The sequence below is a fragment of the Montipora foliosa genome, chromosome 8 (genome assembly GCF_036669935.1).
Source record: "Montipora foliosa isolate CH-2021 chromosome 8, ASM3666993v2, whole genome shotgun sequence".
Taxonomy (NCBI): domain Eukaryota; kingdom Metazoa; phylum Cnidaria; class Anthozoa; order Scleractinia; family Acroporidae; genus Montipora; species Montipora foliosa.
Window position 1 is genome coordinate 37,540,159 of NC_090876.1, and position 15,000 is coordinate 37,555,158.

The 15,000-nt window shown below is 39.1% G+C and overlaps 1 protein-coding gene across 4 annotated transcripts in view; it reads right to left on the reverse strand.

Moving 5' to 3' along the window:
• The window catches only part of LOC137968122 (UBX domain-containing protein 4-like), a 28,543-nt gene that overhangs the window by 8,429 nt on the left and 5,114 nt on the right, over positions 1–15,000 (reverse strand). Inside the window, exons 3-15 of one of the 4 annotated variants that reach the window (XM_068814744.1) lie at positions 14,903–14,958; positions 14,025–14,053; positions 12,701–12,819; positions 12,071–12,244; positions 11,875–11,933; positions 9,153–9,207; positions 8,247–8,545; positions 7,269–7,371; positions 6,017–6,148; positions 4,103–4,245; positions 3,121–3,223; positions 1,869–2,000; positions 1–130 (exon numbers count right to left, since the gene is read on the reverse strand). The exon at positions 1–130 is cut by the window's left edge and continues 46 nt beyond it. In XM_068814744.1, the coding sequence (XP_068670845.1) occupies positions 1–130; positions 1,869–2,000; positions 3,121–3,223; positions 4,103–4,245; positions 6,017–6,148; positions 7,269–7,371; positions 8,247–8,545; positions 9,153–9,207; positions 11,875–11,933; positions 12,071–12,244; positions 12,701–12,819; positions 14,025–14,053; positions 14,903–14,958 (1,534 nt within the window). Of the gene's footprint in view, positions 131–1,868; positions 2,001–3,120; positions 3,224–4,102; positions 4,279–6,016; positions 6,149–7,268; positions 7,372–8,246; positions 8,546–9,152; positions 9,208–11,874; positions 11,934–12,070; positions 12,245–12,700; positions 12,820–14,024; positions 14,054–14,902; positions 14,959–15,000 lie in introns of all 4 variants that reach the window. The other 3 variants (XM_068814745.1, XM_068814743.1, XM_068814746.1) reach the window with 3 other exon arrangements.

A 15,000-nucleotide genomic window follows, 5' to 3' on the forward strand; every position in this document is an offset into this window, starting at 1 on the left:
CTGACGATGATGATGATGCGGTCATTGCTTGAGCACGCTGCCTTTCCTGCAATTCATTCTGTTTCCTGGCTTCCCTCTCAGCTTTATCTCTGGATATCTGCTGTCGAACAGCTTCCCTGTGAGCTCTCTCCTTAATAAAATACTCCTCATTAGAGTTCTTTATATAAAGTTAAATTATAAAGCATACTAATAAGGCATACCTCGTTTTTCTTGTATGCTAATGTGCTCTTCTCACAATGTGAACGGACTCCAGAGGGACAAGCCATTTGTGGAACTCGCAGGTCGTGTTTTATCGGGTCTAAAACCACCTGATAAAACACTCCTGCTCGTTTATCTTCAAACAGTACATTGAATGAAACCAAAGCCCAAGGATATGAAATACCTGCACATATTGTTGTTTATGTGTGTGTAATAAGACGAAGAGCCCAAAGACCAAGACTACATGGTCAAAAAGGGGCAATTTGAGACAAAGGGTGATTTTATTTCCTAAATTTAAAATATCTTCTGTTTGCCAGTGGTTTTGACAGATAACGTTAGTTCTATAGGTGGTTTGTAAACAACCTCAAGAGACACAGATAACAATGGTGTAATGTACAATAGTCCATTTTACAGTTGTGTGCTTAGTTACCTGGCCTATGAATGAAAGTGAGGCTGGAGTTGACCTTGTTTTGATAGAGACCTTACTGCTTTTCTTATGTAAACTCTTACTAATTAGCATGATGACAACAACAACATTAACATAAGAAAAGGAGGGAGGTGGTCAACACCAGCCTCACTTAACGGCCAGGTAACCATTAAAGCACACAACTGTAAAGAGGTCTATTGCTGGTGGACGAACAAAAGGAGCTAATGAGAGATCTTTTGTTTTCGTCCACCAACATGGCGGCCATGACGTCACGTGAAAACCAGCTATAGGTCTTTGCCATTTTTTTTCTCAAATCCAATTAGATTAAAATGTGCATGATCACATCATTAGTTCTGATAAAGGATGAGCGAGTGTTACCTGAACTTGTGGCAACTATAAAATACTGTTCATGGTCAAAGAATCTATTAAAGTTTTGATGGGTCAAGTTGAGCAGCGATCGAAAGCATGGGTTAGTTCAAAACAGGAGGCCGATAATCGTTCTTCACCGTGTTTTGTGAATCAAAAGGACGCTCCTCCATTCTCTACTCTACCCCCAAAAACAACGCCTATGCAATTTCTTGGAGGGTAAAAGAGGTGTATTATGGGATTTGTGCAAGTAGAGAATAGAGAGAACAATGCACCCTGATTGAAAGCCCAATGCATTAAAGGGGTTCCCCATTGACGAGTAAAATCTTCTGGCGTTACCGTAAAATCTGTTAAGTGTCAAACGTAAAAGGCCAGAAGAGCCAACATCAAGACTTTGCACTGACTTGTCTTAAAGTCCGGCCATTTTGTCAACTATCGGGAAAATTTGCACGATGATCAGAGCCTCTAAGAATCCATCACCCAAGATTTACCCAAATTAGCCTAGTCCCTATTAGCATCATAAAAGTACGTCTATTATTAAAAAAAAAGGTTTTGTGGGAAAATAGACAATCGGCTAGAGCGGCTAACTCACTGTTGTACGCAATTGGAGGTATATCAGTAACTCTAGTTCATTGGCACATGTTACCCTCGTAAAATAAGGTCCTTTACCTTTACACAAAAATTCTTAACCCCGGGAGATTTGAAGTGGGTACAACAATTTGGTCTATTATTTATTTTCCCACAAAACCTGGTTTGAAAATAGACACTTTTCTGACACTGATGGGGACAAATCTAAAACCAGATTCTTACTCTTGGGTAATGGACTCTTGATGCCACTGAAAAACCATTCATATTCCGTTTGTAAAACTGCACTCACCAATGCAACAACCAGAGTCGCACTAGGTGCCAGGCCCAAATCGGACAAACTCTTCACCAGGTCTTCCTCGGTTAGTTCCTGTCTGGGATAGGTGGTGTACAGTGTGACAGAGCTGGTATTCGATCCGAGATGCTGGGAAATAACAACAGACGATAACTTAGTTTGACTGTGGCAAAAAGAGCAGCAATAACTTTATTCACACTGCCCATTTACAAAAAAAGGAAGAAGAGTTAAGTTATTGTCTGAATTTCTGAACACAAGTGAAGTTGAAATGTGAGAGACACTTATCAAAAATTAATAGCATTTCATCTACAATGTAATTTATATTTTCATGCATCCAATCAATTGCACCACTTTCAGGGCTCCAATTCATCAATGGCAGTGGAGCTATAAATTATTACATATACATATACATACATACATACATACTTAATTGACCTCTCCCCATAGGGGCTTTTCAGGGCCAATGAATCAACGAAACAACAGAACACAACAACTACAACTGTTAAGAATCCCAACTGGCCGGAGGCAAACCAGTTGGCTATTTACAAGTGCAGCTGGGAAGTTGAACCAGGGACTACCAGGATCAAATTCAATGAGTGGTCAGAGCGGGTCTTGAACCCGGGATCTCCGGATCTCAAGGCAAGCGCCCTAACCACTGGGCCACACTGCCTCCAGTATCACCCAACTAGTGGACTAATGCAAATGCTGCATTTTGATTGGCTACGCTACTAGAGGACTATTACTAATAGTCCTCGAGTAGAGAAAAGTGTGACCCTTCCTTTTGTTTTATTCCCAAATTAATAAATAAATTTTCAACTTGCATTTGCTAACTTTATTATTGCCTTTTCTGTCCAACTAGTTGGGTGATACTAAAACAATTAGACCCTTCGCCCTCAAGGGCCATGGGTCTAAGTGTTAAATAGCACTGATTTTTTCACAGAACGTGTAGACTACAGTATGAAAATCTAGGTTAACTTGAACTTTTGAACAATGGGGAGACAGCTTGGCGGGGTGGTTTATTAGCGTGCTGTACTTGCAATCCCTCATTAATATTGCTATACTGTATCTTAATTAAGAGACAATGCTGTCCCTCATGCATGGACAACAGAAATAAACTTCAGCGATGCTTAACATTGTGATTAACAACCGAAGTTACTACATCATGAGACAAACGATTAAATGTTATATTGTGAATTTTATTTACCGCCTTGATGACCACTAATCACCTCTTTTACGATATCAAACTTACAATACTGATGAACTGCCTTATGGTGTCTAATGTTGAATCAGCCGAAAAACTGTTTGTTACAGAGCTGCCATCAGGAAGACGAAACTGAAGACGGGCAGAAATGCTGAAAAAAGGCAACAGGGTCAAAATGTGGACTCACGTTGTAATCAAGACCTCAGACACAGATTTTCTAATACAGACCCCTTTTCTGTTAAATAGCACACATTTCATGCGCTTTAGGTACCAGAGCAATTTTTCCAAGGTCAGAGAAGACAATGTGCTGCAAAAGTTTCAACGAAATTTGAATTTGGTGGTTTGACTTGAGTTTACAACCAACTATACAGAACTATACGAACAGGGCGTCTAATGGCCCCTTTCTCTGGGGATGTCTGTGGCCTGGGGGAAGAACTCAGACCAAAATCTGTGATTTTCCCTACCCTATTTCAGACCTATTTTCAGATCGATTTCAGCTGTTACATGGTTGGCTTAATAAGAAACAACTGGTGCTGGAAAATGAGTGAGGCACTAAAGATGAAAAAAATATATCTGATGACACTGGCCATAGACTGCGAGCAGTCTCTCTTTTGCGATAAAATAGTTGAAATGACCACGTACATTCAACTTTCAGTGGCTGAAGGTGCAGGTCGCAAATACCAGAGTTTCAGCCATTTTGAGGCGTTCATTTGTTTCAATGAATTAGAGCCAAAGAGAGACTGCTCGCAGTCTACACAAGCCAAACACCTCAGTTTAACGCTGGAAATCATTTTAAAAATTGAATCTGCTCTCTGATTGAGCATTACAAATCATGAATGTGATGATGATGATGATGAAAGTAAGCATCTCATTGGTCATGGTAAAAAAAGAGAGTAATCTGCTTGCAGGACAGCACAGCATACTCTCAGACCTTGCAAAAACCATCTGGCAACAAAGCTAGGGAAAGTAATATTGGACAACAGGAACACAAGCAAACTTCTCAATGTCTTTCATTAAGAAAAAAACTAACCAATCTTTTTTTGTAGCTTGTCTGTCACTTCCACCTGTAACAGCACCTGACGATGATGATGATGCGGTCATTGCTTGAGCACGCTGCCTTTCCTGCAATTCATTCTGTTTCCTGGCTTCCCTCTCAGCTTTATCTCTGGATATCTGCTGTCGAACAGCTTCCCTGTGAGCTCTCTCCTTAATAAAATACTCCTCATTAGAGTTCTTTATATAAAGTTAAATTATAAAGCATACTAATAAGGCATACCTCGTTTTTCTTGTATGCTAATGTGCTCTTCTCACAATGTGAACGGACTCCAGAGGGACAAGCCATTTGTGGAACTCGCAGGTCGTGTTTTATCGGGTCTAAAACCACCTGATAAAACACTCCTGCTCGTTTATCTTCAAACAGTACATTGAATGAAACCAAAGCCCAAGGATATGAAATACCTGCACATATTGTTGTTTATGTGTGTGTAATAAGACGAAGAGCCCAAAGACCAAGACTACATGGTCAAAAAGGGGCAATTTGAGACAAAGGGTGATTTTATTTCCTAAATTTAAAATATCTTCTGTTTGCCAGTGGTTTTGACAGATAACGTTAGTTCTATAGGTGGTTTGTAAACAACCTCAAGAGACACAGATAACAATGGTGTAATGTACAATAGTCCATTTTACAGTTGTGTGCTTAGTTACCTGGCCTATGAATGAAAGTGAGGCTGGAGTTGACCTTGTTTTGATAGAGACCTTACTGCTTTTCTTATGTAAACTCTTACTAATTAGCATGATGACAACAACAACATTAACATAAGAAAAGGAGGGAGGTGGTCAACACCAGCCTCACTTAACGGCCAGGTAACCATTAAAGCACACAACTGTAAAGAGGTCTATTGCTGGTGGACGAACAAAAGGAGCTAATGAGAGATCTTTTGTTTTCGTCCACCAACATGGCGGCCATGACGTCACGTGAAAACCAGCTATAGGTCTTCGCCATTTTTTTTCTCAAATCCAATTAGATTAAAATGTGCATGATCACATCATTAGTTCTGATAAAGGATGAGCGAGTGTTACCTGAACTTGTGGCAACTATAAAATACTGTTCATGGTCAAAGAATCTATTAAAGTTTTGATGGGTCAAGTTGAGCAGCGATCGAAAGCATGGGTTAGTTCAAAACAGGAGGCCGATAATCGTTCTTCACCGTGTTTTGTGAATCAAAAGGACGCTCCTCCATTCTCTACTCTACCCCCAAAAACAACGCCTATGCAATTTCTTGGAGGGTAAAAGAGGTGTATTATGGGATTTGTGCAAGTAGAGAATAGAGAGAACAATGCACCCTGATTGAAAGCCCAATGCATTAAAGGGGTTCCCCATTGACGAGTAAAATCTTCTGGCGTTACCGTAAAATCTGTTAAGTGTCAAACGTAAAACGCCAGAAGAGCCAACATCAAGACTTTGCACTGACTTGTCTTAAAGTCCGGCCATTTTGTCAACTATCGGGAAAATTTGCACGATGATCAGAGCCTCTAAGAATCCATCACCCAAGATTTACCCAAATTAGCCTAGTCCCTATTAGCATCATAAAAGTACGTCTATTATTAAAAAAAAAGGTTTTGTGGGAAAATAGACAATCGGCTAGAGCGGCTAACTCACTGTTGTACGCAATTGGAGGTATATCAGTAACTCTAGTTCATTGGCACATGTTACCCTCGTAAAATAAGGTCCTTTACCTTTACACAAAAATTCTTAACCCCGGGAGATTTGAAGTGGGTACAACAATTTGGTCTATTATTTATTTTCCCACAAAACCTGGTTTGAAAATAGACACTTTTCTGACACTGATGGGGACAAATCTAAAACCAGATTCTTACTCTTGGGTAATGGACTCTTGATGCCACTGAAAAACCATTCATATTCCGTTTGTAAAACTGCACTCACCAATGCAACAACCAGAGTCGCACTAGGTGCCAGGCCCAAATCGGACAAACTCTTCACCAGGTCTTCCTCGGTTAGTTCCCGTCTGGGATAGGTGGTGTACAGTGTGACAGAGCTGGTATTCGATCCGAGATGCTGGGAAATAACAACAGACGATAACTTAGTTTGACTGTGGCAAAAAGAGCAGCAATAACTTTATTCACACTGCCCATTTACAAAAAAAGGAAGAAGAGTTAAGTTATTGTCTGAATTTCTGAACACAAGTGAAGTTGAAATGTGAGAGACACTTATCAAAAATTAATAGCATTTCATCTACAATGTAATTTATATTTTCATGCATCCAATCAATTGCACCACTTTCAGGGCTCCAATTCATCAATGGCAGTGGAGCTATAAATTATTACATATACATATACATACATACATACATACTTAATTGACCTCTCCCCATAGGGGCTTTTCAGGGCCAATGAATCAACGAAACAACAGAACACAACAACTACAACTGTTAAGAATCCCAACTGGCCGGAGGCAAACCAGTTGGCTATTTACAAGTGCAGCTGGGAAGTTGAACCAGGGACTACCAGGATCAAATTCAATGAGTGGTCAGAGCGGGTCTTGAACCCGGGATCTCCGGATCTCAAGGCAAGCGCCCTAACCACTGGGCCACACTGCCTCCAGTATCACCCAACTAGTGGACTAATGCAAATGCTGCATTTTGATTGGCTACGCTACTAGAGGACTATTACTAATAGTCCTCGAGTAGAGAAAAGTGTGACCCTTCCTTTTGTTTTATTCCCAAATTAATAAATAAATTTTCAACTTGCATTTGCTAACTTTATTATTGCCTTTTCTGTCCAACTAGTTGGGTGATACTAAAACAATTAGACCCTTCGCCCTCAAGGGCCATGGGTCTAAGTGTTAAATAGCACTGATTTTTTCACAGAACGTGTAGACTACAGTATGAAAATCTAGGTTAACTTGAACTTTTGAACAATGGGGAGACAGCTTGGCGGGGTGGTTTATTAGCGTGCTGTACTTGCAATCCCTCATTAATATTGCTATACTGTATCTTAGTTAAGAGACAATGCTGTCCCTCATGCATGGACAACAGAAATAAACTTCAGCGATGCTTAACATTGTGATTAACAACCGAAGTTACTACATCATGAGACAAACGATTAAATGTTATATTGTGAATTTTATTTACCGCCTTGATGACCACTAATCACCTCTTTTACGATATCAAACTTACATTACTGATGAACTGCCTTATGGTGTCTAATGTTGAATCAGCCGAAAAACTGTTTGTTACAGAGCTGCCATCAGGAAGACGAAACTGAAGACGGGCAGAAATGCTGAAAAAAGGCAACAGGGTCAAAATGTGGACTCACGTTGTAATCAAGACCTCAGACACAGATTTTCTAATACAGACCCCTTTTCTGTTAAATAGCACACATTTCATGCGCTTTAGGTACCAGAGCAATTTTTCCAAGGTCAGAGAAGACAATGTGCTGCAAAAGTTTCAACGAAATTTGAATTTGGTGGTTTGACTTGAGTAACCAACTATACAGAACTATACGAACAGGGCGTCTAATGGCCCCTTTCTCTGGGGATGTCTGTGGCCTGGGGGAAGAACTCAGACCAAAATCTGTGATTTTCCCTACCCTATTTCAGACCTATTTTCAGATCGATTTCAGCTGTTACATGGTTGGCTTAATAAGAAACAACTGGTGCTGGAAAATGAGTGAGGCACTAAAGATGAAAAAAATATATCTGATGACACTGGCCATAGACTGCGAGCAGTCTCTCTTTTGCGATAAAATAGTTGAAATGACCACGTACATTCAACTTTCAGTGGCTGAAGGTGCAGGTCGCAAATACCAGAGTTTCAGCCATTTTGAGGCGTTCATTTGTTTCAATGAATTAGAGCCAAAGAGAGACTGCTCGCAGTCTACACAAGCCAAACACCTCAGTTTAACGCTGGAAATCATTTTAAAAATTGAATCTGCTCTCTGATTGAGCATTACAAATCATGAATGTGATGATGATGATGATGAAAGTAAGCATCTCATTGGTCATGGTAAAAAAAGAGAGTAATCTGCTTGCAGGACAGCACAGCATACTCTCAGACCTTGCAAAAACCATCTGGCAACAAAGCTAGGGAAAGTAATATTGGACAACAGGAACACAAGCAAACTTCTCAATGTCTTTCATTAAGAAAAAAACTAACCAATCTCCTTTTGTAGCTTGTCTGTCACTTCCACCTGTAACAGCACCTGACGATGATGATGACGCGGTCATTGCTTGAGCACGCTGCCTTTCCTGCAATTCATTCTGTTTCCTGGCTTCCCTCTCAGCTTTATCTCTGGATATCTGCTGTCGAACAGCTTCCCTGTGAGCTCTCTCCTTAGCTCTGTCCTCTTTGATTTGATTCACAATGTCTTGTGCCTGCTTTTCCTCTCTGTTGCGCTTTGCCTTAGCCATTTCTTGCCCAAAATGACGCCTCTCAAATTCCTTTTTTCTGAGATCCTACAATACAGAATTAATTTTTCTTTTTAATTCTTTACTAGCCGCCTCAGAAGACACAGTGTTAAACATGTATAAGTACCATGAAAACTAAGGCAATGAACCATAATGTAAGTGCCTGAAGAATACCAACACTTCTCAAACTATTTTTGGTTGAAAAGGTCAATACTAGCCTTCTCTGCATTAATACATGTACATGTAAGTTAAGGGTGGTTGCAGCTAGAGCCTACATTAGCCTCCACAAGCTTTTTAAAAGCCTGCAGCAAGAATGCCTGTGGTTGCTAACCAAGCTCACACGAGTGACAACACTTTCAACATGACTTAATGCCAGTTAAAAAATCACCCAACCAACCACACTGGTATACAAGAAAAGAAATGAATACATTGAATAAGTATGTTAGAGGGAAAATGTACTCCTTGGTTATCTAATGTTGTCAGAACAATCATATCCTCATTGGCTGTTACTTACTGAAATGGCCAACCAGAGCTGTTGGCCAAATCCACACATGCTGTGGTATTGGGATAGCACAGCTGTCAAAACACTTAGAAGAACTTGTCCAAGGTATGAACTGTAAGGTCAGCTCCAATAAAACGAAGTGATAACACTTACTTGTTTTTCGTTTTCGTCTTTTTCTTGTCTTTTCTTTTCGATTAGCTCTTTTGCTCTGGATATAAGACAAAGGACAACACAGTGTTATGAGAGTTCGAATCTCATCAGAGAGCATCATGTCCTTTTATTGTTTATCCTTATTCCTAATACACTGTTGAAGATATAATGGCCTGCTACCGTAAATAGCATCACCAATGTTGTTCCCAGGGTCTCTCTTCTCTGCCTCCTTTGTTGTCGAGGCAGAGAAGAGAGACCCTGGAAACAAGGTTGCAGGATGAGCAAAAATTTTATTTTGAAGGCTAATATAAAGACCTTAAGATCTATTATAATTATATTAATGTAATTAACCATCACAGTAAATAATTGTGACCTCTCACGTGAAAACGGACACTAACGGTTTTCCGTTGAATGGCTAAGGCCGTTGGTTACCCGTTGGGTACCCGTTGGAGGCGTTGATGAAAGCGTTGAAGGCATTGGAAAAGCCATTGGGTTTTTTTCTTTACCTGTTGAAGGCGTTGAAAAAAAGCCGTGGGGAAATTGACACCATTGACACCTGAACCACCCTGGACCGTCCCCATTGTCTGACGTTAGACAGAGTAAAGTCTACCAAGTCTCACTCCTACTAGTCAATAGGTTAACTGCAAATTTGCATTTCTCAAACTATTCCATGATTCAACTTCAGTCGGTAGAGCAGCCAGTGGTGATGTAACCTTAAAGTCATGGGTTCAATTCCCACTCTGGTCAGAGTTTTTCTCTGTCCTTGTGTGAGCCCAATTCCCTTAGTAGGGCTAACGCTCACGCGGTTCACATGGGTAGAAATAGCACTTCACATTACCCTCAAATAGTTAATTCTGTTGTATGATAAGTTCTACACGGCCAACATTTGTAAAAACATAACCCTTCCTCGTATATTCCATGATTCCTCTACTTTAATCAAATTCTACAACTACCATTCATTCGCAGGAATGGTAATCAAAATAAGAGAGGAATTCAAACTTGCCAATGTATGCAGACCCATCAATTTGCTCATTAAAATTTAATGACATAACATTCTCAGCACTGATGTGAATGAGCTTAGGGTCCTTCTTACCACTTCCAACTTGTCTTAATATGAACATTATCATGACAAAAATAATTTATAATAAAATTAATATTAGCTTCTTCATTGCAAGTACGGTGTATAATTAGCCCTTGACCCATTGACACTTTAACTGCTCTGGACCACCCCCAATGACAAGTAAAATCGACTGGCATACGACAGAGAAAAATCTCCTAAGTTCCACTCCTAGAAGTCAATGGGTTCAGGAGGAAGTTTACATAGAAGCCTCATAACTACAATAAACTTAAAGAAATAAATAGCAAGAAACCACTTTTCACCAAGATTGTGACAAATAAAAAAACGTTTTTTTGGCTTTTATGCACTATATTATAATAATTATGATGACAGCAGGTAAAAGCCAAAAAACATTCAAGTATTGATATACTTAATTTTTATGAAAACATGATAATACGAGTGCCGTAACGCTAAACAATTTTGCCTCCAAAAAGAGTTTCAAGCCTCTTTCAAAAGAAATGACTTGTTCTTCCCAAATGACTTTCCTGGTTTCCACATGGGGAGTTGATGCCACCTCCCAAAGGAATTTTGTAGCAGCCGGAGTGTGGGGTGTGTAATATGGGTAAAGATGATGTGATTTTTTGTTGTTGCATATTTATACAGTACCTAATGCAGACTCTCAGTCTTGCTTTAATATATCTAATTGATTCTTAAGATCTCTATCACTGATGTTAATGAGTGGCGGCTTGGCAGCCAGTGTTGTGGCCCATTTGAGTTGCATACTGGGCAAAGTTGTGGGTACTGATTCCAATTCCAAAGTTATGTAAAGGTCAACAAATACCTTTTTACTAGCTGATTGAGTAGCATTATAATGATTAGTTCTTGGTTTTATCGAGTTACTTTATTTTGTGACATCTGTCTATAGATGTTTATTGTTACCAATTAAAAAAGATAGAGCAACAACTTTATGTCTCAGTCAGTTTATCCCAATATATACCACTGAGGTATTTAGGATCAAGTTGTTCACTTTTTTGTTTGTCATGTTTACCTTTTGCGAGGTTTTAGGTTTGTGTTCACAAGTTCATTCATCTGGAAGATGTTTAGATTTTCAATTTACTGTACAACCTCTACTTTGATTGGCAATTTACAACACTGTGTAAATAGTTCATGACCTGACGTTAAAATAGATATGTTTCACTTCTGTCATTGAGTAAACAAAACAAAAAACAAGGGGTGCAATGATATGACTCTGACAAGCCAACAAAGTTTACAAAAAGGGACACCACATCATGACCTATGAAGTACTGTACAGAAGAAGAAAAAATCTCTCCTGTAAAGAAGAATGTCATCAAAGAATCGCTTGTTTATTAATAATATTGAACAGTAAAGTATATTTGCCAGCACATGGGGAAAAACTTTCACCAGATTCTTTTCATGAAAAAATCATCTCTCTTGTAGGAAAAATGCATAGGTTTTCAAAGCAATCCAAAGAAAAAAAAATGAAAAAGAAAATTAATATGAAAGCCATTCTTCCATTGATATCTCTATTTTTTCCCTAAGACTTCTGGCTGTTTAGTAGTGAAAGATGACATGTGTTTTTGCTTTGAGATCTTTACGTGTACTTAGTACTTATTAAAACAGAACAGAGTGATGCAAGTAGCAGCCAACCTGTCAACTTTATCTTGCAATGATGTTTGCTGAGTGCCACTGTCTTGTACATGTAGTTCCTACACCACAGGAAGTAAAAAGAACTCAATGAAATAACATTGTGTGTCTTAGAGACCCCTCATGCATGAAGGGTCAAAATGTTTAGCCTTATTGTACAGAAGTAATGATCACCAAAGACAGTCTTGCTCTTCATTACCTGTGATGTTCCTGGTGTAGCATCCATATCACTTGTTGAGGCATCTTGGGCTGCCTGAGACACCGTGCTATCTGATGAATGTTGCACAGAACTAGAAGCCACTGCAGTTGATTGTGGGACAGAACTAGCTGCTGTAGTACCATTGATGTTGGTCGTCCTTGACTTTTGATGTGCCTAGAAAGGTGATTTAATTAATTAACGTCACTGTAAACATTTTTTCCAGTAACAAAAGAGTGCCCTAAAATAAGCAACAAATTCAAGAGATGGATGAGACCAACGAAATAATTTTAAATAAATGAATTTCACATACAGTATTCTTAAATCATGTTGCAACAACTTGGCAGAAAACAATTTCTCGCACAAAAATTTAGGCAAAGATACAAGTAGGTCAAAGCACTTTAATGGAGGGGATGTCGGTTTTGATTGGATAACCCATCAATCCTCAAGCTCCCCAGAACGCTCCAATCTGTTACGTCTCACTCCCAGCAGTCAATGGGTTAAGGACACATTTATTTAATAAATTTACATTGATTGAACGGAGGTTGGTAACAATGCCTTCTACATGTAAACCCTGCCTACCCATTCACCATACTAGCACCAATCAATGATTCAATTTACTGGCTTGAGTACCTCTAGAGCCTTGTTTGCTTTAGATAGAAACTCTTCAACAGGAAGGCTACCACCGATGACTTCCACTGGCAAACCATTCTCGCCAATAAAGTATGTGACTGGGATAAACACAACAGGGTCTAATGACAAGTGGTACAGTAGTTGTGGAGTTAAGGATTCAGTTACAAGTGTATGAGTTAATCATAATTTTATCATTCTGAGAGTATAAATTACAGCACTTTGCCTTTGTCTTCTTTGGGGGTCATTTCCTCGAACTTTTAGACCTGTAACAATAGATCTGAAAAAGTAGAAATCTTTCTGTTTACATATTAGTTACCTTAAATGCTTCAAGTTATCTCAACACATGCATTCATAATCAAAGAAAATATGCAGAAAAAGACTAGTGTGACAAACCTTAAGAGGGCCATCACAACAAAGTTTGTTGCAAAATGTGTAACCCCTGACACTAGTTGCTTTGTTGCACCCAGAACCGGGTAAGCAGCTGAGCGTAACTTCGTGCTAGTTTAAGGATGGTTTTGTTTCATTTATCCTTTGATTGGAAAATGATCTCATATCCACTACACTTTCACTTCAGCATTTGCCTTTCCGATTTACTGGCGAAAGTCACATGTGAGGTTTTCTATTCATGACAGAGCAATGATAGGGAAAAGCCGTCTACAAAACGAACACTTGAGTTCCACTGCACCTACATGTACAGGCTCTTGGAGGTAAAAATACATGTAATTAACATTAAATTCAAGTTATCAAAGGACGATAACATGTTGAGTTTCTCTGACTTCAAATTAGTACATTTCAATGGCCAGTCAACAATACAGAGTTTCTTCTGTCCCAAAAAATCATTATTAATATTATTATTGTCATTTAAGCATACGTTTATCTCGGACTTGCACTCTTTTATTACTTTAACTTAGAACTATATTAACTTCAAGTGTAAGTATAATTTATTACATGTATATTGAATAAATTGAATTCAGGGCTTATTGGGGGCAGGGGGGTTAAAAAATGTGGCTATCCATCATGGAGGGGGGGGAGGGGAGGGGAAGGGGGGGAACGGGCAGTGAGGATTTTTTCAGGAATAACCCATTATTATATTAAATGAATAGCAGTATTAACGAGATAGATTTGATTTTTTTGGCTGATCTAAAACAAAGAAAAATCAAAGTTGAATCACAATATGTGCATGTACATGCTTGGCATCTACCTGTATGTCACCAGCACTTCATACAGAATAAAGACTACCACAGATGTGATCAACATCACATTTTTGTAAATCGGATTTCCATAAAAGTGTACTTAAAGATCACTTTGTTTTAATCAAGGATACAAAGCTTGGAGAACTGACTACAATCTTCACTAAATTTCACCAAAAGAACAAAGAAGGAAAGTATGTTAATGAGTGTAAAGAATTCTATATCAGGGGTGCAGGGATGGCGCAGTGGTGAGAGCACTCGCCTCCCACCAATGTTGCTCAGGTTCGATTCCCTGACTCCGCGTCATATGTGGGTTGAGTTTGTTGGTTCTCTACTCTGCACTGAGAGGTTTTCTCTGGGTACTCCGGTTTCCCCTCTCCTCAAAAACCAACATTTGACTTGATTTGCTTTCATCGTTAATTTCAGTTTACAGTGTCCCCAATTAGTGCTCCAGCGCTAGAACGACTAGACACTTAAATAAAGTTCCTTTCCTTTCTCTTTTTCCTTTCCTTTCCTATATCAACTACCAAAAAATACAATGTACTATACACCTGTAATTTAGTATGATGACGGAAAGGGGGCTTAAGTATGATGCGGTTTTAAACCACAGACAGCAATCAGAAACTAGCTGATGTCCTGACATGCGAAATGTTCCAGTTCCTGTCTGTGACTCTGAAAAAACTCAATAATGCTTTAGCTCCCTAATGTCCTAGGAGTTGTCAAAACGTGCTGGGAGCCAGCAAGCTCACAGCTATATAAAAATGAACAGTACTTTTCAGGGCAAAGGGCTGGGAAATTCTTCCCACCTACAAGATGTTTCAAACCTGCCTAATTTAATCCATTGACTCCTAAACTGTCTTGTATTCATGTCTGGCATTGGACAGCCAGGTGAAATCTATCAAATCTCACTCCTAGCCTGAGTAAGTAATGGGTTAATCATAAAATTTGGCACTAACAAGAAACTTACATTGAATGTGAATTTATATTATATAACATTAACAATACAACTGACCTTTTGTGGTCCAGTTTAACTGCAATGCACTTTTCCCTTGATAATGTCTCTGCAATCTGAGTTTAATTAAAGACTGTCAGTTTTTGATGATGATATCA